Genomic DNA, 26,728 nt, shown 5'->3' with positions numbered 1-26,728 from the left:
GAAGTAACTCAATCACCAGGGAAGCTAGGTGAGGGAGACTCCCTCCAGGACCTCCCCTGGAAGAAGGTACAGGCGGGGCTTAGGTCTCTGGGGCTGGCAAGAGCTGAAGTCAGTGTCATTGGCGGCGGGGGTCGGCTCTCCCAGCCCAGCTCTCCGGCCTCAGCCTCTTCTGGAAGCAGGGAAAGACCGGGACCCTGGTTGCTGGAGCATGCACAGACTGCAGGGACTGTGGGATTTCCTTGGGGCAGACCTCCACCTGCCCAACCTGCTCAACCTGCTCCCTGTGGTCCTGGAAGGACAGCCTTATTGTTTTTTAAAAATTATAATTCATATAAACTTCCTTCTTTTTTTAAAAAAGATTTTATTTATTTATTTGACAGGGAGAGACACAGCAAGAGAGGCAACGCAAACAGGGGGAGAGGGAGAGGGAGAAGCAGGCCTCCCGCTGAGCAGGGAGCCTGATGCAGGACTCGATCCCAGGATGCTGGGATCATGACCTGAGCCGAAGGCAGACGCCCAATGACTGGACCACCCAGGCGCCCCTAAACTTCCTTCTTTTAAAGCACACAATTCAGTGGTTTTTAGTACATACACAGAGCTGTACAACTATCACCACTATCTGATTCCAGAACATTTTCATCACCTCCAGAAGAATCCCTGTACCTGTTGTCACCCCCAGTCATCCTTCCAGCCCCCCGCAGCCCCGAATCTTTCTGTCTTTATGGATCAGATTATTTCAGATACTTCGTATTCAATGGAATCATATAACTCGTGACCTGTTTCTGGCATCTTTCGCCTACTTAGCGTGTTTCCAGGGTTCATCCGTGTTTTCAAAGGATCAGTATTGCATTCGTTTTTAAGGCTGATAATACTCTGTGGTACAAATACGCCATCTTCTGTTTCTCCATTCACCGTCTGTGGACATTTGGGTTGTTTCCACCTTGGGGCTACTATGAATAAGGCTGCTACTTGTATGTGAACATTCATATACAGTCATACACAAATTTTTGTGTGGACAGGTTTTCATTTCTCTTGGGCCAGTGGACTTGCTGGGTCATATGTATCTCTCTGTTTAGCCCTTTGAGGAAGCGCCAGAGTGTTTTCCAAAGAGGCTGCACCATCTCGAGGGGTCCGATTTCTCCACACCCTCAACCACACAGTAGTCCCTCGGACTTCAGCCACACTCACGAGTGGGACCTGGTATCTCGTCGTGGTTTTGATCTGTGTTTCTTCAATGGCGAGGGATAAGCATCTTAGGGGCTTCTTGGTCATTTGTGTATCTTCTTTGGAGAAATGTCCATTTAGATCCTTTGCTCGTTTTAAAGTTCCGGTATTTGTATTTTTATTGTTGAGCTGTAAGAGCTCTTTATAGATTCCTGATACTAGCCTGGTTCTTTTCAAATGGATAAGAAGAGATAACTACAGTTGCTCATAGCCAAAAGAGAAGTGACTGCCTGATTCTTTTTATTCCCGAAACCTGTGAGGATGACACGTGAATCAGCCCCAGCCCGGTGGCTAGGGAAAGATGGCCACTGGTACGAGGGGACACCTGGCAGCCCAGGACACACTGTCCCAGTGTGTCCGCCATCAGTCCATAGGGGCAGAGACAACAGTGCTGTCCATGGGACCTAAACAGCCATAGTAGTGATTACATTTTATTGCGTTGTTATAGGTCCCGGGCACCAGCTAATGACTTCACGTAGCTCACTTTCTCCCCACAGAAGCCCTATGAAGTATTATTACCCCCATTTGAAAGACGAAGAAAGTAATGCTCAGAGACGTGAAGTAACTTCACAAGGTCACACAGCTTCTAAGCATCAGTTCTAACCCTGGTCTTTAAAGTCAGTGCTCTACCCATCCAGGTGTACTGCCTTCCAAACAGAACCCGAATGTCCCACCTTCAGCCCTTCAAGTTCATCCAATAGTGCCTGGTCACTTCAAGACAGAAGCTTGAGACTGGGTCAAGGAGGGATGGGGGGAGATAGGGACTTCACCTCTGGTCTCACCGCTGCTCTGGGCTGCTCTCCCCTCCTGCCAGTTCGCACAGTACGCCGAGATCGTCAACTTTACCCTCCCCGACGGCACTCAGAGAAGCGGGCAGGTGCTTGAGGTGTCTGGGACCAAGGCAATTGTTCAGGTAAGTGGTGTCAGGGCGATGTTGCCTGACTGAATAAATGAATGAACCCGCAAAGTGCCCGACTATCTTAATAGGCTCCGAAGGCAGGAAATGTCCTATTTTCCCAAGAGCGTCTTGCCCAGAGCTGGGCACAAGGGAGCCTAGAATGGAAGGCCCCATTCTCCCCAGCAAGACCCTTATTAGAGTAATTAACCTCTTGTCCCATAGGTGTTTGAAGGAACCTCTGGCATCGATGCCCAGAAGACCTCCTGTGAATTCACAGGGGACATCCTACGGACTCCAGTGTCAGAAGACATGCTGGGTGAGGATGGGGGTAGGGATATGGGGGCGGTGCTCCTCTGTCCTCCCAGCCCAGCTTCCCTGACCACACACTTAGCACACTGTGTTGTCCTTTCTTCTTTGCCTGTCTGCCTCCCTGTGAGTTCTTTGAGGTCAGAGGTGTGTCTTTTCTCTCTGATCCCCCAACTCTAGCTCAGAACCAGACATACAGATGTTCCGTAAATGAGGAAAGCAGGTTCAGTCAACTAGGGGCACAGTAGGTAGTTGTCTATTTGGGTTAGGCTGAAACAGAGTACACACCCCCAGTTTTCTCCCAAGATCTGCCATACCTGGCCCTCTCCTCTTTCTAGCTCTAAAACCCTCCATTAGAGTAATTTCCTGGGCTAGCGCCTCACCTGTAAAGATTTCCAGGAGAGGAGGGAAGATCCCCAAGGAGACGGTCACTGTAGCCAGCTCTCTAAGGGCTAAGGGCTGATGGGAGAGGGACATGAGGGTCTGGTGGGAGGCAGTGGTGGTGTGGAGGGTGAGCAGCAGTGAGGGAGACCCAGGGCTGGCCCTGAGCATCCCCCAACAGGTCGCGTCTTCAACGGCTCTGGCAAGCCCATTGACAAGGGGCCAGTGGTCATGGCAGAGGACTTCCTGGATATCAATGGTGAGTCACCAAAGAGAGGCTCTGGACAGCTTTTGGGACCCAGACCCCAATCACCTTCCTCACTCCCAGCCACCGCCTCTGCCACCTTGCCCTCGGAAGTTCTGCCTCAGACACAGGCCAGAAGCAATGGGCCAGGGCTCACCCGCAAGCTGGTCAGACCGCCAGGCAGATCAGGTGTGCAGTGAGAATTGCAGAGGCCTCTCTGTCCCCAAATCTGCCACAGAGTCTGAAATAGTGCCCTTTGTGTCCCATTCCTTTCAGTGCCATCATCATGTGCAAAGTTCCATGGGTGCCCCAAGACCCTCACTCTCCCGCCTTCCAGTGCCCCGTCCCCGCCCCTCAGAGGCCCCTGGGCTGGCTTGCAGAAGGAGACACAGTCCCGAGGCCATCCCGAGTCCTCCACTCCTGTCAGTTCTGAGGATGAGATGGAGGCCCCACAGTGGTCCGCGGCTGGCCCCCAACCACTCAGCAAATCAGAGGCAGAGCCCAGAACACACACCCCCTCAGGGAGCAGCTCTCCAGGCCACCCTCCATTCCCTCGAAGGCACACATGACCCCTGCTTAGCCTTGGGGGCCTTGGCCTGAGTGCCCACCTGCCTGCTGCTTCTAATAGGCCAGGTGGCATGTCCAAGGGAGCAGTGGGCCCTGGCTATTGAGATACAAACTAATTCAAATGCAGTACACTTGCATTTCAAAACCGCCTTTCACATGCTCACTAGTCACTTGTGACCAGGGCTACTGGACCTGGCAGTGTAGTTAGAACACATACTCATTATCACAGAAAATTCTGTTCAGTAGTGCTGCTCTGGAGTCTGGGGCAGGGTTGGGGGCGGGCAGAGATGGACTTGAACCCTCAAGCGTGGGTCCATGATCACCTTCTCCCAGGCCAGCCCATCAACCCCCATGACCGCATCTACCCCGAGGAGATGATTCAGACGGGCATCTCTCCCATTGACGTCATGAACAGCATTGCCCGTGGTCAGAAGATCCCCATCTTCTCAGCAGCTGGGCTCCCCCACAATGAGGTGAGACTTGCAGGGTCCTGCTTATGTGACCAAGAGGAAGGCACAGGGCAGAGGCCAGGGCTGGTGGCCAGTGAGGAGGGTCTCCTGAGTCAAACAGGCAGGGACCAGCCATGCGGAGGTCATCACCGTCCAGACTGGTAGCTGTCCTCTGGAAGCTCATGGACTCAGGGCTGCAGAAGACCTCTTCCGGGTCCCCAAGGGGGTCTTCAAGCCTCCACCATGAGGAAGGCTATAGGACCTGGGGGAACCCTTTCATCTTTCTGGCCTTGGATCCCTCTCATCAAAGGCCTTGCCAGGAGGAAGGAGTGGAAATTGCTCCATCCGTCATCCTCCGCGTGGTGGTCAGGGGCTGGGCTCCGGGCTCTGGCTCTGACACCCTTCCTTCCAATCCACCTCACCCCAGATTGCTGCCCAGATCTGCCGCCAGGCTGGGCTGGTGAAGAAGTCCAAGGCTGTGCTGGATTATCATGACGACAACTTTGCCATTGTTTTTGCGGCCATGGGGGTAAGAGAAGCAGGGCAGATTGGCAAGGTCTGGAAGCTGTGAGCAGGCAGTCTTGTCTTTTCAGACCCTGGCTCTGTCTGATACGATAAAGGAGGCATAATCCTTCTCCCTGAGAAGCTATTGGTGTCCAGGCCTATCTGGTGGGAGAAGCAAGAACATGACTGAAGGGGGTGGTTCACTGACGAGGACAGTGTGTCCGTCAGTGCATTCCAGAGGACGTGGCAGCTATCAGATGAGCCCAGGGTGGCCTAGAGGAGGAAGAAGCCCAAATTCGGGGAATTTGGGAAGACAGCTTCAGGGAGGGGATACCATGGGGCCCTCAGAGGGCCCAAGGAGGGGGTTAGCAGGGAAGCAGCTGGCTGAGTGAGGGGTTGGGATGGCACTGAGCAGAGCTCAACCTGAAGAAATCTGAACTCTTTGGGGACCTGGGGAGAGCAAACCCAGCCCCTGCCTTTTCAAGTTCTAGGTCATCCCAGGGACTGTTAGTCAATAGGCTTTACTGAGAAGAGATGGGAGGGGCCAGGGCCCCTGCCCTTAGGCTGCAGAGACACCCCGCCCCCCACTCCAACCCTCCCTGCTGTGTGTCCAGGTGAACATGGAGACAGCCAGGTTCTTCAAGTCTGACTTCGAGCAGAACGGCACCATGGGGAATGTCTGCCTCTTCCTGAACTTGGCCAACGACCCCACGTGAGCCATCCCCTGATACCCAGACTGTCTGCAGGCAGCGGGCCCTGTCCCCTCTCAACACCCACAGTACCAGAGCTCAGGCGTATCCCAGAACCACAGCCATGGGCCAGAGCTGGGAAAACAACCCCTTGTTGTGCAGATGGGGAAAATGAGGCTCGGGAAGGGGTAGGGCTAGTCCGTGGAGAGACAGAGGGAACCAGTTCACAGCCCCACCTGCCACCTGCAGCCCATCTGTTCTTCCCATAATCTGCGTCCAGCCACTGTCCCCAGTCAGGCCTCCTTATCCTTGAGTCACTTCCACAAAGTCACCACTAAGGAGAGATTTCCTTAAACCACGTACTGACAAAAACTGCTGTTGTCTTTTAAAAATTTTCTTACTTGAGTAAAGTTGACATACAATATTACATTAGTTTCAGGTGTACGACATAGCGGTCCAGTTTCTCTGTGGCTTAATGCTGTGCTTGCCACAGGTGTACCTACTGTCAGTCCCCATACAGCACTATGACAATAGCATTGGCCCTGTTCCTTCCGCGGTGCCCTTCTCTGGAACTGGATGCCTGTGACTCCCGCTCCCCTTCACCTGTTCTGCCCACCTCCCCACCCCTTCTCTCTGGCAACCATCAGTTTATTCTCTGTATGTATAGGTCTGATTCTGCTTTTTGTTGGTTTATTCATTTGGAAAACTGCTACTTTTAAAGTTTAGGAAATGTGAGTTTAAGTCTGTGGGTCAGGTGAACGAAAAAAAAATTCTGATAAAACCATCGCGGGTACTGAAGGTGCTCCAAAAATGAAGTAACAGAATTCCGGAGGCCAGGAGGACATCGCCAGAGGAAAGACCCATGGAACAGAGCTTGAGGACAGAGAGAGCCTGGAGCCAGAGGGTGGGAGTCAGGAGAGCTCAGAGTGCAAGGGGGCTGCCAGGCGGGCAGGGCAAGCCTATGGGATGTGCGCACCAGGCATGCTCTAGAGTAGGGAGAGGAACCTTATGGAAAGAATCCATAGAGTGCCCCAGCTGAGCCAGTGCGGGGGTGGGGGTAGGAGGAGGAGGCTGGGGAAGACAGAGCGACAGCAGGAGCCCTGCCCCTGCCTCATTCTGAGAGGCCAGAGCCCCCTCACCTTCAGGCCCACAGGGACAGGGTGCTGTCATTCTCCATCAGCCCCCTGACCCTGCCTGGCCCACTCCAACCCAACTCCCTGCCTGTTCCATGCTCCCTACCCTTTCTTCCCTTGGACAGCAGGAGGGAGGAGCATTGGACTTCTTGATGAACTGCCTGCCCCAGGAACCACAGCCCCTACACGGGGCTTGGGAGCTGGGGCTCATCCCACTGGCTCCCCTGCTGCTGTGCACACCTGACTGTCCACTCAGCACTTGGGGCTAAATGGAGCACAGGCCTAGGCCTCTGGGCTCTCTGAACATGGGGTGTCCCTCCTCCAGGATCGAGCGGATCGTCACCCCACGCCTGGCTCTGACCACTGCTGAGTTCCTTGCCTACCAGTGTGAGAAGCACGTGCTGGTCATCCTGACTGACATGAGTTCCTATGCAGAGGCCTTGCGGGAGGTGAGGCAGCCTGGGAAGAGTGTCGGGGTCATGCCTGCCTCTCCCTGGTCCCTCTACCCTGAAACTCATCCATCCAAGCCTGCTGCCGCTCACTCTGTTTCTCAGTCACTGAACCTCCCACTCAGCCTCTTGCCCCCTCTCTTAGCCCAGTGACACTGACGTTGCAGGTCTCAGCTGCCAGAGAGGAGGTGCCGGGGCGCCGAGGCTTCCCGGGGTACATGTATACAGACCTGGCCACCATCTATGAGCGGGCCGGCCGCGTGGAGGGCCGGGGAGGGTCCATCACTCAGATCCCCATCCTCACCATGCCCAATGACGGTGAGTCTCTTGGCTGTCCACTGCCCTGTGCAGCCCCCTGCCCTCCCTTCTCACTGGGATGCTTAAAGGGCCCGTGGTTTTCTGCACAGATGTGCAGTAGCTCTGTTTCTCCATCAGGGGATTCTCTGTCTTCTCCTTGCCTCCACATACCCCATCACTCCCATGAGAAGAACAGAGCCCAGGCGTCCCTGAGCTGGTGGAGACGTGTGCCCCGTCTACACTGACACCACTGTATTTCCTTGCAGATATCACCCACCCAATCCCAGACCTGACGGGCTTCATCACGGAGGGACAGATCTACGTGGACAGACAGCTTCATAACAGACAAGTATTGTCCCCTCCCCTACGACTTATTGCTCTGCTCACAACCCCAGAGACACTGATGGACAGATGTCCCAGCACTTACAGAGCTTTAGTTCTCTGTCAATTAGGAGGGGATGGGCAAGGCTACCTCCAAAGAGGAAAAGAGGAGACGACCCAGGAAGACTGTGTGGTCATAGACACAAGAAAGGTCTGGCTAGAATCCAGACCACCTGCCTGTGGGAACCTTGAGAAAATTATCTCATCCTTCTGATGCTAGGTTTCCTCATCTATAAAACAGAAACTGACCACTCAGTGGAGTGCACTGCAGAGGATACAATCAGTTGGCATATAGAAAGCCTCCAGCAGATAGTAGATACTCAATAAATACCGCTTCTCTTTGCTTTCCAGTGATTTGCTCAGTGAACAAAACAGTGGGTAACTGACACAAGTAGATGGTGAATAATGTGCCAGCAGGTTACAAATGTGCCTGTTCCATCTGAGGTTAAAGGCAGCCCCTGTGACTTTTCCCTCTTTGCCTCGTAGCTTCCTTCTTTACAGCTATTAACTATTAAGCTTCAACCTGGTTTTTGTCCAAATAATCAAAGGTTTTAAAATAGTGACTTCCATTACCTAATGTCATGTCCTGTCCCCCCTCCACCCTCCTGTCTAGGAGCATACCTTAGACACCTGCATGCCCAAGCTCTAGAACTGTGGGCGATAGAGGAGGGTGGCATGACTAACCCCCTCTCTGTGGGACAAGTGAGCAGCAGTCTCTTGAGCACCCCAGGGAGAGGAGAGACAAGTAGGGGTAGAAAGGAAAGGAAACTCTGGACCCTGCCTTCTGCCACTTCCTTCTTCTGCTTCCCCAGATCTATCCTCCCATCAATGTGCTCCCTTCCCTGTCGCGGCTGATGAAGTCTGCCATTGGGGAGGGCATGACGAGAAAGGACCATGGAGACGTCTCCAACCAACTGGTAAGCATGAGAAAGCCCAGGTACTGGAGGGTATGCTAGTTTCAGAAGCCAGAGGTTTGAGCCCTTCCTGGACCACGAGCTGTTCTCCAGCAAAATCCCTCCCCTTTTGGGGTCTCCACTCAGCCAAACTGGGGGCCACTGGGCTCCCGTGATAAGCCTGTGGTGACGACTGGACCGTTCTCCCCTTCACCCAGTATGCTTGCTATGCCATCGGGAAGGACGTGCAGGCCATGAAGGCAGTGGTGGGGGAGGAAGCGCTCACTTCGGAGGACCTGCTCTATCTGGAATTCCTGCAGAAATTCGAGAAGAACTTCATCAACCAGGGTGAGGCGCGCTCGGGGTGTGCAGGCAGTAACCCCCTTACCCGGCCACATACACGCGCGCACACGCCTAACCCTCCTGCTCCGACCCTAGGCCCCTACGAGAACCGCTCCGTGTTCGAGTCCTTGGACCTGGGCTGGAAGCTGTTGCGCATCTTCCCGAAGGAGATGCTGAAGCGCATCCCGCAGAGCGTGCTAGAGGAGTTCTACTCCCGCGAGGGGGCGCCGCAGGACCCCGCTTCTGACACTGCGCTCTAGCCCCGCCCACAGGCGGATCCCGGCGCTCCCTCCCGGGAGCCCCTGCTCTACGCCAGTTCTACAACCGCCTCGGTGTCTGCCAAGGTCCCGCACACCTGAACCAAACGCTTGAGTGCCCACTGTCAGCCCTCCGCCGGCTTAGGGCGGGAGGCAGGCTCCTACGCTTCATCCCTCCCCCTGGATTCCCTGCACTGGGAAAGAACAAAAGGTTGTTCCGCCTGTATTAAGCTTGGGATAATCACCTGGAGAGCTTTACAGAATACCAAGGCCCAGGCTCCAAACCAGATCAGTTGATCTGAATCTGGAGGCAGAAGTCCTCTGCATTGGTATTCCGCGCCCCGCCCCCCCACCCCGGCCCCAGGTACAGCTGGAGTTGCAACCAATAGTATAGACACTGCAATAACCCAGGTGTAGATAATGAGGTGAACTTGAAGAGGTCCTGAGACACTCTCCAACCCCAACATATAGATACAGTTTTGTTGTCATTCTTAGGACCCTAATACCTCAGAAGCAACAGCCCACAGAATCCCATGCCAGGAAATGCTCAAGCTTTGTCCCTGCAAAGTATTGTCACTTTATCTTAATTTGAAGCCAGGTGTTAAGGCCCCCCTTGGGGCAGATGCCCAGTAGAATTTGCTAGTTTTTAAAGTGCTCAGGAGGGCTGCTGACTCCTTCAGACCGCTGGGGTTGGGAGGTGAGTGGGTTCCCAGAGGAGGTTTTCCCTGGAATGAGGGAGAGCTGCTTTGGGTGAAGAATCTGCATTTTTGTCCCTCCCTGAGTCACTGTGGTCTTGGGAGACCCTCCCCCCTCCTTAGATTTCTCTGGGGGAAATACCAGGAATGATGGGGCCCAGAGGGGAGTAGGTAGTTAGAAGTGGGTGGTATGATCAGGGATACCTAGAGTTGACCCCTGGGACCTCAGTAAACCTCTGATAAGCTTGGGGTCATTCCCCCTGAGAAGACCCAACACTGAATCAAGCCACATGATTGCTTGACTACCATATACCATAAAAACTTAAAAGGCAAACTGAGGAAAACACTGACAACAAATACTACCATGTTAATAAATTTTACAAATCCAATAAGAAACACTTTAAGACCCTCACAGAACAAAGAAACAGATAATTCCCCGAAGAGAAAAACACTGATATTTAATTGTTTAACTTTTTGGTAAGTCATCAAGGAGTCAAATTAGAACATTTCCACTACCAAATTATTAGCAAATGTTTATTTAAAATCACAGTATTCAGCACTGGTGATGAGGTTTTCAAGTAGTTCCTCTTTTTTTTTTTTTTTTTTTTTTTTTAAGATTTTTTCACAAGTAGACAGAGAGGCAGGCAGAGAGAGAGAGAGAGAGGGAAGCAGGCTCCCTGCCGAGCAGAGAGCCCAACGTGGGACTCGATCCCAGGACCCTGAGATCATGACCTGAGCCGAAGGCAGCGGCTTAACCCACTGAGCCACCCAGGCGCCCCAGTTCCTCTTTTAATAATAGAAAATTCTAGATGGCTGGCCTGGTCTCCCTGCTCCCCTGGCTTCCCTCCTTCTGAAGTAGGTAGTAGTAGTTGCATTTTGCTGATGCAGAATCTGAGACACAGAGGTCAAGTAACTCACCCGAAGTGCCATGGCTCATGTGCAGGGAACCTGCTTCACTGCAGGGAAAAGTGTAAATGAGTATAAAACTTTGCTGGTGGGCAGTTTGGAAACACTAACAATTAAAAATGTTCATTCCCTTTCACCTAGTAATTCTGCTTCCAGGAAATCCATCCTAAGAAAACGACCAAGATGAATCCTTTTTTCCTGCTGCATGTGTGAAATGATAGCACATTGTGACGCTGGGCTGCGGCGGCGTCATAATGTCGTTTAGTATATGGCATGACAGTGGATGCTAGTTCTTAATAATTAACGCTAAACAAAAAGTACAAACAAAAGGTCTGTACGATATGTATGTACACATCGTCATAGACCGTGATTTCTGTGGGTGGTGGGACTGTGATTTTTAATTTCCTCATCGTCCTTTTTCTCTGTTTTTACAATTAGCACTTATTAATTTAGAATTAGAAACAAACCCCAAGTGTCTTCCGGTTTGTGTGTGTGGTCGATGCTGTTTCCACGACGAGTGGGCCCGGGCTCCCCGGGGGGGGGGGGGCGGTTTGCGGGTGAGCGGCGGCAGGATCTCCCGGAGGCGCGGGGCGGGCGGGTGGAGAAGAGGGTAGCGGCTCGGTCCGCGGAGGAGCGGGTCTGGAGGCAGCCTGTGTTCGACCCTAGGCGGGTGGGCGGCGCGGGCCGGCGGGCAGGGCGCGCCGAGGGTGGGGGAGCAGTCCCCGCGCCCAAGTGTCGCCATGCTGCCGGGGGAGAAGGTCAGCTGGGGTGGACCGGAGTCCCAGTCGCCCAGGTGGGCCGGGGATGAGGGGGCCGGGCTGCGGGGACTCTCTGGAGGGGCAGGGTCCCGAGCGGGCGGGAGCCCTTGGGCGGCGCGAGGAGCCGGTAGTACGGGGCGGGAGTCCGGGTTCGCCTCCCCAGGGGTGCTCGGCGATGGTGGCTTCCTCCTTGTGCTGCCGACCAGCGAGCCCCGGTCCGGTCTCGGTGCTCAGGGACAGTCCTCACCCTCACGCACGCGCCTCCGCAGGGCCGCCGGCCCAGACCCAGACTCCACTTTCTCGCTCACCAGCTCTCTCCCAACCCACACTAACCCTGACGATGAGGGGAAACAGAGTGCCGCTGGGAACTACTACGAGCTGTTCGCGGCCGCACTGGGTAACTTGGAATGGTTGCGCTTCTGTCTGAGTCGGGGTCGTGACAAAATTCCGGCAGATGACAAGGTAAGGCCTTGGAGCTTGGGGGCAAGAAATGAAGTCCTCTGAACCACAGAAAGTTCCTCACATAGTGGTTCCCTGACAAAGAGCTGACTGTGGAGCACCCACAGATACCCTTTTGGGTGCAGTCACCTTCTACCGGCAGAAATTGCTCTGTAGTTTAGGTTGTGACCCTGGGGCCTCAGTCCTGCTCAGTCTCCTCCTACCCTCCTCCCGCTCCCACAGGGCTTCACTGCCATCCACTTTGCAGCCCAGAGTGGCAAGCTCACGTGCCTGCAGGCCTTGGTAGAGGAGTACAAGTTTCCTGTGGACCTGCCCACCAAGAATGGCCAGACACCGCTGCACCTGGTCATCGACGGGGACAACAAGAGCATGACCCTCCCCTGCATTCACTATCTACTTGAGCAAGGGGCGGCCCTCAACACGTGAGTCCAGCCTGTGTCCAGAAAGTGTCCTGGAGCCTGGGCAGATAGGAATCCCCCCCTTCCCCCATCAGGTAGGCAGATCCATGCAGGCCAGGCAGAGGGCTTCAGGGTGACAAGGATCTGGTCCCCCATAAAGCAGTCATCGAGCCCTCACGGTGTGATAAGGAGATCAGGCTCTGGGAGGGGAAAGACCCAGTTCACATCTCAGCTTTGCCATCTGCTAGCAAACAGCAAGACCTGCAGGAGGTCACTCGGCCCTTAGCCTCAGTGCTCTGGCTCCCAAGCCTGTCAGTTTACCGGAGTCCCACATGGAGCTTCAGAAAGAGCAGTGCCTGTGTGTCAGTCAAAGGCCAAAATTGGTGCGGGATGCCGCCTGGGCTTTGGAAGGCCTAAAACCCAGAGGTTTCTAATTGGCAGCATAGTTTGGGAACTATTTCCTGAGGGTCCTCAACTGCAATGTGGGAGGATGACACGAGACTATTGTGGCTAACAGAGGAAATGCACGAAAGTGTCCGAACGGCCTATGGGAGACTGCGCTCGCTCACATTTACAGAGCGCTGTGTGCTCAGTGCCATGCCCAAGTTGAATACAGCAGTGAAGACAAGCAAACGGCCCCAGCCCTCACGCAGCTGGGGTACTAGTGCAGCAGCACAGTGAGGTAGCACACTAATAAATGAACAAAGCAACAGTTTAAGTAGTTACAAAGGAAATAAACAGGGTGATGAGCTGATGAGTGTGAGGGGTAGGGGAGAGGATCTATTTTGGAAAGGGAAGTCACATCTAAGGAAATAACATTTAAATTTTTTTTTAACATTTTATTTATTTATTTGACAGAGATCACAAGTAGGCAGAGAGAGATGGGGGGAGAAGCAGGCTCCCCGCTGAGAGAGAGCAGAGAGCCCAATGCAGGACTCGATCCCAGGACCCTGAGATCATGACCTGAGCTGAAGGCAGAGGCTTAACCCACTGAGCCACCCAGGCACCCAGGAAATAACATTTAAATAGCAACCTGAAAACTGAGAGCAAGCCAGCCATGCAAAGAGCCAGGGAAAAGTGTCCCAGGTAGAAGGAACATCATGTACAAAGATCACATGTTGGGAAAGAGTGGGGCAAGGTCAGAAGATGAGGGTGAGGAGGAGGCAGGGCCTAGGTCATGCAGGCCTTGTGTGCCTGGCCAGATGGGGGAAAGGGCAGGAGGGCTGGCTGACTTAAGAGCCAGTAAGGTTAGTAGCCTCTGAGCTCCAGCCAACCCAGCTCTCCTTCCAGCGATCTTAACTCTTTTTATATCCATATAATCAAGCTCCCACCATTCATTTAGTCCAAACCCTCCTTCTACGATTGAGGAAATTGAAGCTCAGGGAAGAAGGGACATGTCAGAGTCACCCAGTAGGCTAGTGGCAGAGCAGGCCCAGAAGCTGGCCTGCCCACCTCTCTAATGGGCAGATGGCCTTTGGTCCTTCCTTTCTGCCCTCTTCCTGGCCGGTGGGGCTGTCTACAGGCAGACATGCAGTGGCTGCACACCCCTCCACCTGGCAGCCTGCAAGGGCCTGCTGAGCTGTGTGAAGGTGCTGGTGCAGAATGGTGCCAATGTCCATGCCCGGGACGCCCTGGGCTGCAAGCCCATCGACTACTGCAAAATATGGAACCACCGCAACTGTGCCCGGTGAGGCTGTGGGAAGCACCCTTGGCCTGCTGCCCCTTCTCTCCTTCCCAGCCCTTTCCCTGGGGCCCTCACCTAAGGCTGAGCCTTTACCAGGCGGGGCTGGGCTGGAAGCTAAGTCTGCAGCGGAGACCAGCGCCCAGGTTATTATTCCCAGGGCTGTCCACAGGGCCTCACCCCTTTGGGTTTAGCACTGCCCTGCCTTGCCCAGAGGCCTTGGGTCCTCTGCAGGGGTTGGTGATCACACTGTCAGACACCCTCCTCTCTCACCTAGAAGGAGAGAAGTTAGTCCGACGGGCCTTGGGCCGTGGGGATGGCTCCTCTGGTGACTCCTCCCACCCTCATCCAGGCCCTGAGCAGCTGCCCGTGTTTCCAGCCTGGGGTGAAGCTCAGTCCCTGGGGGAATAACGTACCCTGCCCCTCCAACCTTGGCGTCAGGTACTTGAAGGATGCCATGTGGAAACGGGACAAGAAGGACTTCGCTCGTGAGATGGGGAAACTGAAGAGGCTCAAGGACCAGTTGGCCTTCATGGAACAGGACTACCTGACTGAGTATCAGGTAAGGGGGAAGGTGGCCAGGGGCGCCGGGCAGCCACTGCCACCCACGCAGGCGAGCACAGGAGGCCTGACTCACGTGCCGTTAGAAGAGTGGCTGGTAGCAGTCCCATCCGGGAAAAGCCTCCCTCTCCTCATCCTCTGAAATTCTACCCTTAAAAGCCACTCCTCTAGGTCAAAAGTCTTATTTTGTGTTAGAGAGCAAATACAGCTTAAATTAGCAAGAACTACGGCACCCCTCCTAGTGCATTGCCTCCTGGATTGGAGGGAAATCTCTAGCGAGATGCATGTCCTGCCTACACTGGGAGTCACACTGGTCAAAAAGGTCCACCCTGGGGCGCCTGGGTGGCTCAGTCAAACGCCTGCCTTTGGCACAGGTCAGGATTCCAGAGTCCCAGGATCAAGCCCCACATTGGGCTCCCTGCTCAGTGGAAAGTTTGCTTCTCCCTCTGCCCCTCACCCTGCTTGTGCTCTCTCTCTCAAATAAATAAATAAATACATAATCTTAAAAAAAACAAATCCATCCTTTGGGGCATGTGGCTCACTCAGTGGGTGGAGCATGTGACTCCTGATCTCAGGGTTGAGAGTTCAAGCCCCATGCTGGGTATAGTGATTACTTAAAATAGTCTTTAAAAAAAAAATCCAGGGACGCCTGGGTGGCTCAGTTGGTTGGACGACTGCCTTCGGCTCAGGTCATGATCCCGGAGTCCTGGGATCGAGTCCCACATCAGGCTCCCAGCTCCATGGGGAGTCTGCTTCTCCCTCTGACCTTCTCCTAGCTCATGCTCTCTCTCACTGTCTCTCTCTCAAATAAATAAATAAAATCTTTAAAAAAAAAAAATTAAAAAAAAAAATCCATCCCTTCCAACAGACACTGAGCACCTCCTCTCAGCTAGGCACCTGCTGGACCCTGAGGCTACAAAGACAAATGAGATGTGGTCCCTTCACTTAAGGAGCTTAGGGTCTAGAATGGGAGGTGAGTTATATTCCCACAGAGGAGGAAGGGTCCAGGAGGATGCTGGAGAGATTAATGCTTTGGAGGATTTTTAAGGGTGGGCAGCAGTTGGCCATATGAAGGGAAGGGCTGACGAGGCAGAAGGAACAGACAGCCCTGTGGAGAGGCACAGAGGTAGAGAGCGTGGTATATGCTGAGAAGTACAAAGGCAATACAGCTAGGGGAATGGCTGTGAGCTGGAGATTGACAAGCTAGAAATTTGGGAGGGGCTCAGATGTATGACAGCCCTTGGCTGGCGAAGAATGGGGGAGTAGCTAAAGGATTTTAAGGAGGTGTAATGACGTAGGATGTAAGAGCCAGAAAACCCAGAGAGAAGATGCTGGGAATCCTAAGTGGATCCAGAAGTGGGGAGGGCTTCAGGGCTGGCACAATCCAGTACTCAGCTTGGTTTCCAGGTGCATGTCTCTCCAGTTTTCTCAGCCCTGCCCCAGTCCTCATAGTCCCATGGGTCCAGAGGAGGCAAAGCTCATCTGTTCCCATGGCTCTTAACTTTCCCAGAAGCCCCTTACAGATCTCCCCTATCTCTTTGTGGCCTCGGTTGGATCCTGGGTCTATTCTGTTCCAACTCCTGGAGCTAAAGGAAAGCCATGTACTGACTGACCTGGGTCTGGGGCAAGGCTGATGCAATTATGATGATTGGCTTGGTCTAATCAGAGCCTACCTCCGGAGCTGCTGCTGTGTCAATCCCCATACGATGGCTTAGCAACAGTCTGGGGGGTGAGATACTGAAACAAGGGCGTGGACAAGGGGCTGTTCTGTGACCCGCTGAAAGTTCACTTCTAGTAGAGGCAAAAAGAGAGAGGTAGACAGAGTCATGAGCATCCAGCCCAAAGAGCCAGCCAACTATATCCCCCAATATACAAGGTCCACCACTTCCAGAAGCCTATCCAGACTGGCTCCCCCCAGTTCCAGGCCTTCCAAAGGTTTCTGCTTTCTTCCAGGGTCGAGGATGTGCCTTTCCTCCCCCATCAAACCAGAGACTCTCTCAGGGCAGGCCATATCTCTACTATCAGATGGGGGACTGTGGAGGTGGAGGCTTGTCTCCCCCATGAGACTTGAGGTTTTCCATAGGGCAGGGACTGGAGACCTCACTTAGGGCAGAGGCCCTGTCAGACTGGCAGTCCCCTGGATGGGAGAGCTGCTACTTGCCCTGTCAGCCCAAGGGCTCCCTTCGGGCGATAGTTCTCTCCCTGTCAGAAAAAGGGCAGAACAAAGGCCCATCAGGCAGGAAGTCTGTCTCATCAAACTTAGGCCTCCTGGGGTGTGGCTGTTTCTGGCCAGTGACACCTGAGGTTTCCAAGGGCTACAGCCACAAGAGCCCTCTATGGGAGCAGGGAGGAGGGGCAGCCCTCCATGACTGTCTCTGTCTCATACCCTCTGATGTTGCAGAAAGAGCACCAAGTTCTGAGAGAAGCCGACTACAAGAAGTGGCTCCATCGCAAGCAGCTGCTCCGAGGCCAGTCCCAGACTCGCAACACCAAGCAAGCACCTTATGCCCCCCAGCTGGCGAGCACGGTCTCCAGGACCCCCAAGCGCCAGGGGCCCCAGAAGAGCTTCTACCCCTCCCCGGAGGCACGCCTGTGGCAGACCTCAGTGCCCAAGCTGCAGCCTTCGGGGATACCCACCCCCACCTACATGCAGCCCATGGTCAGGCGGCCCAAGTCATGGAATGTTAGCAACAACCCTGCCAGATCGCCCACCACCCAGATCGGCTACCCACAGGGCATCCGCCTGGGTGTGCATCCGGACCCCAGCCTGGAGCATGACTTCCGCAGCTTCCTCGAGGTGAGGTCTGACCGGTACGGTGGTGTACAGCTGCGTACGGTGGCCGGCAGCCTCGTAGCACCTGTGCCCCAGCTGCCTTTCGAGGTGGTAGTCCAAGAGCTGCATCCTTCAGTGCGGCCACACAGGTTGAAAGTGCCCCAGGGCTTCAGCCCTGTCAGCATGAGCACTGTGCCCCAGAAGCGGCACTTTAGTGACGACAACTTTTGGACCGACACTCTGGCCATGAACCTGCGTGAGACCTTTGATGAAGCCTTCCTGGCCGCTGTGCGAGCCCATCAAGGGCTCCCCACTCTGCCCTCCCCCAAGAGTCTCCCATAAACTTATTTTGGTAAGTATCAACCTGAGGCAGCCCAGTGAGGGCCTGAGGTGTGGTGATTCACGATGGGGATGGAAGGGAGAGGAGTACCCACAGGCTTCCCACTTCCCGCTGCCAAGCTTAAAGATCGGAGCCCCTTCTCTTTCAACAAAAGCATAGATCCCAGGACTCCCTTCTCCAAGAAGAAATTTCTTGGATTCCCCAGGAGGATGAAGCTAGGGCGGAGGCCTCAGAGTGGGCATCAGTCTTTATCCTGGGCACTTGCATTGTAAAAGTGACACTTTGGTGTCCCCACTATCTCTCCTCCCCACCAGGAGCAAGTTCGAGGATGGGGGAACCACTGGAAAAGTCTGCCTCTTGTTCAGATGAAGTCCTTCAAGGTTTCTGTAGTTCAGGGAGGCATAAGCAGCATACGTTGGGGGAAGGGAAGGAGGACCTGTGGCTTCAGTTTCGGCTATACAAGCACTTGTACTTCTTTCAGGAAGCTGTCCTGGGTCCCCTGTTATGCCCTGGATGCATCACTACAAATCGTTCATTAAACAAACATTTATTGAGTGCTTTCTATGTACCGGGCACCAAGCCAGGCACTGCTGATACAAAAACTGAAGGGCAGTCCCTGCCCTCAAGGAGCTTACAGTCTAGTGGGGAGATAGACCAGTAAGCAGGCAAGTAAGCCTAGAGTGATCTGTGTGGTGTCCTGAGGGGAGAGGGGACAAAGCTTAGAGTAAGGGAGATCTAAGTTGAGAACTGACTGAGAAGGTACCCAGGTGAGCAGAAAGGGGAATCAAAGTGGCATCTCTGAATACAGGAGGTGGGGACACAGGGTGCAGGGTGGGAAGTGATGAGTCCAGAGAGGTGAGTAGGAACCAGACATCACAAGTCTCACAAGCCATGCTAAGGGGTCTGGACTTTAACCTGAGGGCAATAGGGAGCCATGGAAGGTTGTAGGCCAGGAAGTGAGTTGATCATCTATACATTTCAGATAACTCTGGCTGTGGGACAGAAAAGGAGGCTGTCAAAATAATCAGGGTGTAAGCTGATGACTGTGGGTGTGGCTCAAGTCAAGAGATGTTGGGAAGGTAAACTTAACAGTTTTTAGAGATCAGATGGCAGGGGGAGGGGCAGAAAGAGAAAGCAGGGCTAGAAAGCAGGTTTCTGGTCTGGCTCCTGAGCAGTCCTGGGGCCACGGCAGGTACCCAAAAGAGGCAGGTTTGCAGAGGACAGGAACAAGTACCCTCTGGGCCATGAGAGTTGTCTGTGCACCCAAAGGCAGAACAGTAGTTCAGAAGATCAGGAGGGATGCTGGGGCCGGAGGTCAACTCTCAGTTCCTCGGCAAAGAGTCCTTGAAGCCATCAGCATGGATGGGCTCCTCCAGGGAGCCCACAACAGAACCCTGAGAAACCCCATGGTGCATGGGGCAAATGGAGAAGCCTGCACAGGAAACTAAAAGGAAGAGCAGAGGTAGGAGAAGACCAGCCACAGGAGAGCCAGGGAAGTGCAGTTCAAGAAGCCGGGGCTGATGGGCCCTGTCAGGTGCTGCAGCCATCCAGTATAAGGTATGAAAGGGTCCGCTGGGTTTAGCACGAGAAGGCCACTGGCAACCCCTGGGAGAGAAGCCCTACTGTTGGGGTGAGGAACAAAGGACACGGCAAGGGAGAGCAGAACCGGCTGCTGACCCAGCAGTGAGGATGATACTGGCCTCCTGTGTCCTCTACCTTGTCTTCCCTTGTCTGCATAAGCTAAAAAGGCCTGGCCATCTCCATCCCGCCAGGAAGAAACCAAAATGTGCTACTCCTCTCAGGAAAGGGAAATGGTGAAGTCAAGGGAATGAAGGGCTGTGGTGGGACTTGGGGCAGGATACCGAGAATGTCAAGCACAGGGGCTTCCCTGGCTTTACGGTCCTGCATATGCACTGCACTGTCCATCTCCGCACCTGCCCATCCTGCTCTGACGTATAGGACGCAGCTGGGAACGGCTCTCATGGGGGCTTCACTCCCGTATGTACTGCTGAGTACTTGCAAGGCACTGTAGTTGGAGTGCAAAGTCAGCAAATGCTGGTCTGTGCCAGGATCTGGCCCACCTTCTTAGGAGACTGAGGTCAGCTCCCCGGGAGCCAAGAGCACGCAGAAGAGGGCCAGCCTCCATGGGCTCTTAGAGTGACAAACCGTTTCTCCCCTCAGTCCCATTTCTTAAAAATTAGGCTGTAACCCAGGCTGCCTGGAAGCCAATTTCTATTTTCTTTCTCCTTGGGCCCAAGATAGAATTCAGCCAGAAACCACTCCTTTTCCCCAGGGGAAGGCTTACAAATAGGATATTGCAGATGTTCTGAAAGTCCAACCCAGTCCCAAACTGTCCTTCCTCTGCCCCCAGTGTCACAGCCATGGAGCCTTGGGGAAAGAAGAGATGGAAGAAAAGGGAGGGGCATGAGAAAGGCTGCCTCTGCCCCCAATTCCCCTGACCCCACTTGGCTCCTCATCTCTGCCCCTTTCTCACAAAGGGCAGTGAGAGCAGTCCCTCTGGGAGGGCAAGACCCAAACCCAGGAAAGGAGCCTCTGGAGCAGAAAAGCCAGTCCAGTCCAGGGCAGAAGGTCAACAGGAAGAAAGGGAGATGAACTTTCAGGATATTAAGGCAAACAGTGCCACCTAGAATCTTTATTCAAATGGGAACCAGCACTTGGGACAGAAATCACAGTTCAACAGCAAAAACTATTTCTCTCAGAAGTGCCAAGCCACGGCGCCTCCCCACGGCCATGTGCCCAGAGAACTTATTCCTGTCTGCTCTCCAGCTTCATAGCTCCTGCCCTGTCTGCCCCAGCTGAGCCAGAACCTCCTGACACCACGGAGGCGGGCAGGAGGGTCACAGAGAGCTCAGCTTCTGCCTAACCAGATGGACCGTGGCCTCCTGGCTAAGCAGGCTCTGCCATCCTCCCCGGTGCCCTCTGAGGTCGCAGCCTCTAGCAGTGTCAGATCTGAGCCAAGCTGAGCCCTTCAAGGAAGGTGGGGATGAGGACTTCAGGGAGAGTCAAGGGGACAAGGGCCAGGGCCAGGGGACGGTGCCTTCCAGGCTCACAGCCCCCGTCTAGTGCAGAGGCCCAGGCCCCTACTCTCCTGATCTTGTCCCCGTATCCCCTCCCCAAGGGGTTCAGTATATCTTCTGACGACTGGGTAGAATGGCCTCTTTGATGAAGGAGAAGACAACCAGGATCCCTAAGCGTTTGCCCCGCTTGCCTTTGGTGAAGTAATTGGAGACCACGTCATCTGTGGAGACATAGGCAGGGAGATGAGTGTGTGTGCCACCGTCTACATGTGAGCATGGCTCTCCCCACCTGGTGCCCGAGTGTTTCCATCACAGGGCTGGGCTCGGGCTCCCCACACGACCCAGGCCTTCCTGAGGTCATCCCACTGTGACCCATGACAAACCCCTTCTCACCTCCTGGCTGCATGGTGGAGGGCAGGACGTTTTCCCCAGCCGACAGGGACACAAAGAACGCAAACGGGATTATCCACAGACAGAAAGTGAAATAGGCCAGGACCTGGCAACAAGAGACACTGAGAAGACGGTGCCCTGGAGATGCCAAGGGTGGGCGACACATGGTCACCATGCATCTTGCAGAGGCGGTCAAGAATGCACAGAAGGCCCCACACCTATCTCTGAAGGAGGCCAGGAAGCAGAGAGAAGGCAACCCCAGACATGGAGATAATCAGTGGGGAAAGGTGCAGGCCGAGGATGACCGAGTGGGACCACAATCCCCAAACCCTGGTCACTAGGACAAACTACTCTTCCAAACTAAAGGAAGCAGATGGAGGGCAAAACCATGACTGACCCATATTCCCCACAAAAGTGATCTTGTTCTTCCCAGGGGTCCGAACTGGAGCAGAAGCAGGTGGAGAACCCCTGAGAGGAAAAAAGCCTAGCAGGCTGCTGGGAGGAGCCAGGCCGCAGGGCTGCAAACTGCCCAGCCCCGTGAGGTCTGGGTCAGACAAGGCCACCCCAACGCCCCGTTCCGACCTCATGGTGTTAGGCTGTGATCCTGGGAGAACCAAAAAACTCCCTGGGGGAGAGCAGTGTCCTCCCCGCCTCAGCCAAAGACATCCCTGCCCCTCAGCCACACCACTTTCTAAACTCATCAATACTTTTTTTTTTAAATGTGTTATCCCCGAGTAGACTAGTTCAAATCCCAGCTAAGTTCACGAAGCAAATCACGCAAGTCCCCTTTACTTCCTCTGTCCCTGCTGGTAGTTTGATGTACCAAACACTTCTTACCTCTGAGAAAGGGTAATATTCTTCTGCAAAAAACTGAAATGCTAGGTAATGATTCACCACCACTAGCCCTGTTGAGGGAATGAAGAGTCAGTCAGTTTGGGGGGAAGACTGTAGAAGAAGCTGGACTTCTAACCTTCAAAAGGCCCCTGGGAGTTGGGAGCCCGAGTCTTAGTTCTGATCTTACACCCAGCTTAGAGTATGGCTATAAGCCAAGTACACTACCCTCCGAAACACAGTTCTCCCTCTTTAAAAATAGGGGGGTTGGCTCCTACCTTCCCACTGCAGAAGGGTTAGAAGGCAGATAAAAAAGCTCTTTGAATGGCATAAGAATGAGACTGGTTACATAATCCAAAGCACTGTGACAATTAACCTGCTTTTAAATGGGTGTGAGTCCTCAAGAGTACCCTCCCCCGGACAGTGGGTGCAGGAAGTCATGTGTGGGCAGATAACATACTCCCAAGAGGTTCCACTCTGAACTGGGCAGACCTCTAATAAGGAGGCTTTCACTCCTCAGGAATACAAGGACACAGTTTGCTAGATGCTCTGGGGTGCAATTTTAGGGTTCCTCCAAATTCTTGGGGAGAGGGTCCTTCCTCATTCTGCCCCAGGGTAGGGCTCACTGGTCTAAACTGGTATGTAAAGGACGCAGCCACATTTATGGAAGAGAGAGACAACTTGCAGATCCTGGGGATGCGCTGCTCAGAGAAAGGCATCCCGGCCTGTTCTCATGGTGAGGTGAAGGGCAGGCACCAAAACAAAGCACCCACTTAAACTGACCGCCAGAGCCAAATGCCACATCTTCTTTCTCTTTCCTCCTCTCTTGCCTTTCCCCTTCTAAGGCAGAGCTTGGCCGCACCTAGCCACACGCTAAGACTGGGGAAACTGGAAGACAGATGGTGCCTGATGCCCACAGATCTTCAGCAAAATTCTCAGACATCTAAAGGGCAGGTTGGGGGAATGACAAAGGGAGGCCAGGAGGGCCTGCTCCTATAGTAGCAGGGACAGGGAGGGTTCTACCCTCTGGGAAGATGCAGAAGGGGCCTCGTCCCCAGGGAAGGACTCCCCACACCAACCCTCACCAAACACATCCTCTGGTGGACTCCACCAAGGCACTCAGGGTAAGAGGCCAGTCCTAGCTTTAACCCAGTGCCCTTCTTGGGAATCTTCTCTTTCCACATTCTCCCATAGAAATAGTCAAGTAGCTCTAGGAAACTCCCAATTACATGTACATCCTGCCCAAAGGCTAGACGACCAGTAATGATTAATGGGAGAAAAGATAATCCTGATAACCAAACACTTCCCAGAATCTTTTCTATAATCTATAATTGTCTACTGTGTGTCAGCTGAGTCCATCATCTCTGAATAGATCAAGAACCCAAGGCCAGAGAGGAAAAATGACTCCCAGGATCAAAAAGCAGTGCCAGGTTAAAGGCAGAAAGGTCAGGGTCCTCTAAACATGTTTGTCTACCCCAACGCCGGTACCTGCAGGGGACCCCACAGCCCCATGAAGCCTGTGTTAATCAAGACTTTGGGCCAGACGACTAGGCGGGGAGCTACCTGCCTGCCAGGGTAGGGCTTTGGGCTTTTCCTGGCCAAGTGGTCTCTTAGGGCCCATAAACTACACATCGAACCCACATTTTCTCCCTTCTCAAATTCACCTCCCTGGGAAAGCCCTCCCTAAATATCCTACTCCCCCACGCCATCCCCCCAAATATTAGTCACTAGAGCCAAGTAGACTCTAGACTCCTCAAGTGTCAGAAGACCACGTTCCCAATCAGTCTGGCCTCTTGGAGGACCTGGGTTGAGTGGTTTGCCCCTTTTCTCTATATCCCCAGAGAGCCCCGGACTGAGCTGGCCAAGTTCAACCACCTTGACTGCCCCTCTCACCGCATGAAAGGATGAAGTTAGGCGAGGTCAGCATGATGAAGGGGAAGGTCTGGAGGAGGCCAAAGTAGACGAGGTTGGTGAAGAGGCCCACGCCAATCATGAAGGTAGGGAAGCGCTCAAACACGTAGAGGCCAATCAGCACAGCTGTGGAGAACTGAAACAACCAGAGGGACACAGCGCAGGGAGCCTCTTCCAGGCAGCCTTCTTGGTCTTACTAACCACACCCGCCCGCTCCTGGCAACACTAGGTTCATGCTTCAATCTCTTCTTGTTTCACAAGTCCTCCCCAACTTGTCTCTCAGCGCCCAAAGGGCAGCATCTTTTAATGGCATTCTCAAAATTTTTTACAGCAAAATGTAAACATTTTACAGATCAAATTTCAATTCTAGTCTCTTCTATTTTTTGAAAATGCCGATCATGACCTACTGAACTGATAACACAACCCAATAATGAGACCTACGACTTGAAAAACACTGTTCTGAAGGATTTACGATCGTCAGCACTTAACAAATGGCAGTTGGTAGAATGAAGATTTAATTCCTGTACCAAAACCCACAGGCCAGGCCTCTGAACCCAGAGCTGACTGCTAATGGTCTTGTCTCCACTACTAACTCTCTACCCCAAGCCATGTCCTGAGTGGCTGCTGACACCAGGTGACTTGAGAGGCACTGGACTTCTCCCATCCAAATGGTCCCAATCCCCACACCTTCCTGCAGCTGGAAGGAATCTATCCGCCAGCAGGCACTCCTGTAACTTTGACATCAATGGCAAGGATTGTGTCTTCAGGAACAGAAGCCTTCTGTGAGACCTTGGGAGGGCAGGGCCTAGACCAGGGAAGGCGTCTCTCTCTTAGGACAAGTCACTTGATCCAATCAGAAAGAGGGCAATGAGTACAGTACTCTAACTCAAGTACTCAAAACCATCCTTGGGTTCGTTCTTCGTTCTAAATGCTGCAGAGGGAGCAAGGGGCTATAGAGTCAATGGGAAACAACCAAGTAAAGGCTAAGCCATGTCCTGTCAACACAGAGTGTGCACTCAACTGTCACCCTAAGGATCTGAGAACAAGGTCTGCAGTGAAGCACTGCCACTTGGGGAAGGGGGCGAAGAAACACCTGGACCCAGAGAGCAACTCAGGAGACAAGGGGCAGGTGAAGGAGGTAGGGATGGCGCCCTCAGGAAAACAGCAGGGACAAAGGTCTCATCATCCCTGCCAAACTCTCCCCACTTCCTCCTTTGAGGCAGGCCAAAAGAGGGGATAACCCTGGGAAACAACTGCCACTTACCCAGATCATGTATTTTATGATCCTGCTGGTGGCCACTGTATATTCTTCTATCAGTTCTGCCAGGTAATAAAGTCCAGCCGCTGGGGGGGTAGGGAAGAGGAGCAAGCAGGGAGAACATTAGCCAGGGTCACTTCCACCATCCTGGTCTGCCTCTGTCTGCAGCTGGGATCCCATCAACCCCTCATGAACTCCCTAAGGAACAAACCAAACAGCCCATGTGGGGTCCTCCCAAGCCTGAAGAAGCAAAACTTTGTCAGGGCAACTGAAAAAAGATTTCGTAAAACTGAATGGAAAAACCTGTATCTGATGCCTCAGCACAATGCTAACCTCTGGTTGGTCCACGAAGGGGTAATTTCATTCACTCATTCACTAAATATCTGTTAGGCACCTAGTATGGGTCAAGTGCCAGGCCCAGTCCAGGCAAGGTCCCTTCCCTGACCCAGCGTGGGTAGGTAGGGGTAGGGAGAGCAATCAGCGGATCCCGGTGTGACAGGTGCTACCTCAGACAAAGTACAGGGCACAACCAAACCCCATAAGGAGAGCTTCCCGGAGGAGGTGAGATCTCGGCTGGGACCAAGAGTAGAAACTCTCCAGAAGGGAAAAGCCTGTCAAAGTCCAACAGAGTAGGCAGTACGAAGGGCCACAAGCCAACGGGTAGGGATAAGCGTCGGGGAAAAGTTCAGCGCGATAGGGCCACGAAGGTGGGCACGGCAGCGGTTGGGGATGCGCGAACTCCCGCAAGGGGCACTCGAGTCAGCCATTCCCAGGCAGTGCCGGGGCGGACTCAGTGACACCGGGAGGGACCCACGGTCCCACTGGGCTGGTGGGGTCAGCAAGAGGGAGGATCCGGCGGGACAGGGAAGGGGAGGGATGCGAAGGCTGGAGCATCGGACGGGAGTCCCCCGGGTTGCTCCGGCGCCCCCTGATGCGACCGCCCTTGTGATGCGACCCCCCGGCCAGCACAGATGCCGGGACAGGAGCCCGCGCGGACCCGGGTCGCGCACTCTCACCGACGGCCAGCGTGATGAAGGCCACCTGGATGAAGAGCGAAAGCCAGCTCAGCACGTACATGAACCACATGGCGCCCCCGCCCCGCCTGCCCCCGAGCGCCGGGACGGGCCTGCGCGCTTCGGCTCCGGCGACACGGAGCCGCCGCCACCGTCGCCGCGTCCCCGCCCCGCGGACGGCGAGAGGGCCGTGCGCCGCCGCCGAGAGGAGACCGGCCGGAGCGCCGTCCCCGGCCGAATCCGGACTAGCGCCGCCCGCCGGCGCGGAAGACCAGCCGGCCGCGGGCGCGAACACCACCCTCCAGGCGGAGCCGCGGCCACCCGGGGCTGCACTCAGGGCCCGGCCCGCGACGCCGCGGGGGGAGGCAGGACGGTGCCCGGGGGCGGGGATGCGGCGCCTCCCGGAGGGACAGCATTCGGGGCACTCCCTGGGCGCTCCCGCGCTGGCGTGGAGGGGGTCCGGGGCGCGAGAGGGCCGCCTGGCCGCACCCCAGCCGCCACCGGCCGGAAGCCTGCAGGCAGGTCGCTCGCGGAGCTTGTCTTGCTGCCGCGGCTGAGCCAAACGACTTGGTTGCGTGCCTAACGCGGGCCAGGCCCTGTGCTAAAGGCCGCGCTGTATTTTCGGGGAGGAAGTTGATTTTAAGTCATTTCAGGATGGGGAAGCTGGGGCCAAAGAAGGTTACCTTGCCTTAAGTCCTATAT

General features: G+C 54.3%; 3 protein-coding genes across 6 annotated transcripts in view; 2 read left to right on the top strand and 1 right to left on the bottom strand.

Moving 5' to 3' along the window:
* Nucleotides 1-10,291, top strand: part of ATP6V1B1 (ATPase H+ transporting V1 subunit B1) — a 29,160-nt gene extending 18,869 nt beyond the window's left edge. Inside the window, exons 3-14 of the mRNA XM_047745112.1 lie at nucleotides 2,039-2,137; nucleotides 2,345-2,438; nucleotides 2,991-3,068; nucleotides 3,954-4,093; nucleotides 4,497-4,598; nucleotides 5,188-5,285; nucleotides 6,721-6,844; nucleotides 7,012-7,162; nucleotides 7,408-7,490; nucleotides 8,335-8,439; nucleotides 8,634-8,763; nucleotides 8,854-10,291. Of these exons, the coding sequence (XP_047601068.1) occupies nucleotides 2,039-2,137; nucleotides 2,345-2,438; nucleotides 2,991-3,068; nucleotides 3,954-4,093; nucleotides 4,497-4,598; nucleotides 5,188-5,285; nucleotides 6,721-6,844; nucleotides 7,012-7,162; nucleotides 7,408-7,490; nucleotides 8,335-8,439; nucleotides 8,634-8,763; nucleotides 8,854-9,017 (1,368 nt within the window). The 3' untranslated portion in view covers nucleotides 9,018-10,291. The remainder of the gene's footprint in view (nucleotides 1-2,038; nucleotides 2,138-2,344; nucleotides 2,439-2,990; nucleotides 3,069-3,953; nucleotides 4,094-4,496; nucleotides 4,599-5,187; nucleotides 5,286-6,720; nucleotides 6,845-7,011; nucleotides 7,163-7,407; nucleotides 7,491-8,334; nucleotides 8,440-8,633; nucleotides 8,764-8,853) is intronic.
* Nucleotides 10,292-10,493: 202 nt separating this feature from the next.
* ANKRD53 (ankyrin repeat domain 53) lies at nucleotides 10,494-18,160 on the top strand. 3 transcript variants are annotated; one of them, XM_047745111.1, is made up of 6 exons: nucleotides 10,494-11,408; nucleotides 11,685-11,835; nucleotides 12,055-12,254; nucleotides 13,753-13,917; nucleotides 14,353-14,473; nucleotides 16,874-18,160. In XM_047745111.1, exons 1-6 carry the CDS (start codon nucleotides 11,356-11,358, stop codon nucleotides 17,585-17,587), a joined length of 1,404 nt encoding a protein of 467 aa, XP_047601067.1. In that variant the 5' UTR covers nucleotides 10,494-11,355; the 3' UTR covers nucleotides 17,588-18,160. The 3 variants fall into 3 exon arrangements, with proteins under 3 accessions (XP_047601067.1, XP_047601065.1, XP_047601066.1); XM_047745109.1 differs by having other exon boundaries at nucleotides 10,494-11,835; XM_047745110.1 differs by lacking the exon at nucleotides 13,753-13,917 and having other exon boundaries at nucleotides 10,494-11,835.
* A 2,040-nt stretch (nucleotides 18,161-20,200) lies between these two features.
* Nucleotides 20,201-26,213, bottom strand: TEX261 (testis expressed 261). 2 transcript variants are annotated; one of them, XM_047745113.1, is made up of 6 exons: nucleotides 26,030-26,213; nucleotides 25,020-25,099; nucleotides 23,738-23,891; nucleotides 21,851-21,918; nucleotides 21,017-21,119; nucleotides 20,201-20,844 (listed from the first exon to the last, which is right to left on the bottom strand). In XM_047745113.1, exons 1-6 carry the CDS (start codon nucleotides 26,097-26,099, stop codon nucleotides 20,729-20,731), a joined length of 591 nt encoding a protein of 196 aa, XP_047601069.1. In that variant the 5' UTR covers nucleotides 26,100-26,213; the 3' UTR covers nucleotides 20,201-20,728. The 2 variants fall into 2 exon arrangements, with proteins under 2 accessions (XP_047601069.1, XP_047601071.1); XM_047745115.1 differs by lacking the exon at nucleotides 26,030-26,213 and adding an exon at nucleotides 25,347-26,001.
* Between the last annotated feature and the right edge of the window lie 515 nt (nucleotides 26,214-26,728).

Source organism: Lutra lutra, chromosome 9 (assembly GCF_902655055.1).
Source record: "Lutra lutra chromosome 9, mLutLut1.2, whole genome shotgun sequence".
NCBI classification, from domain to species: Eukaryota; Metazoa; Chordata; class Mammalia; order Carnivora; family Mustelidae; genus Lutra; species Lutra lutra.
The sequence above is the reverse complement of the archived record's forward strand: the minus strand, read 5'-3'. Positions and strand labels throughout refer to the sequence as shown.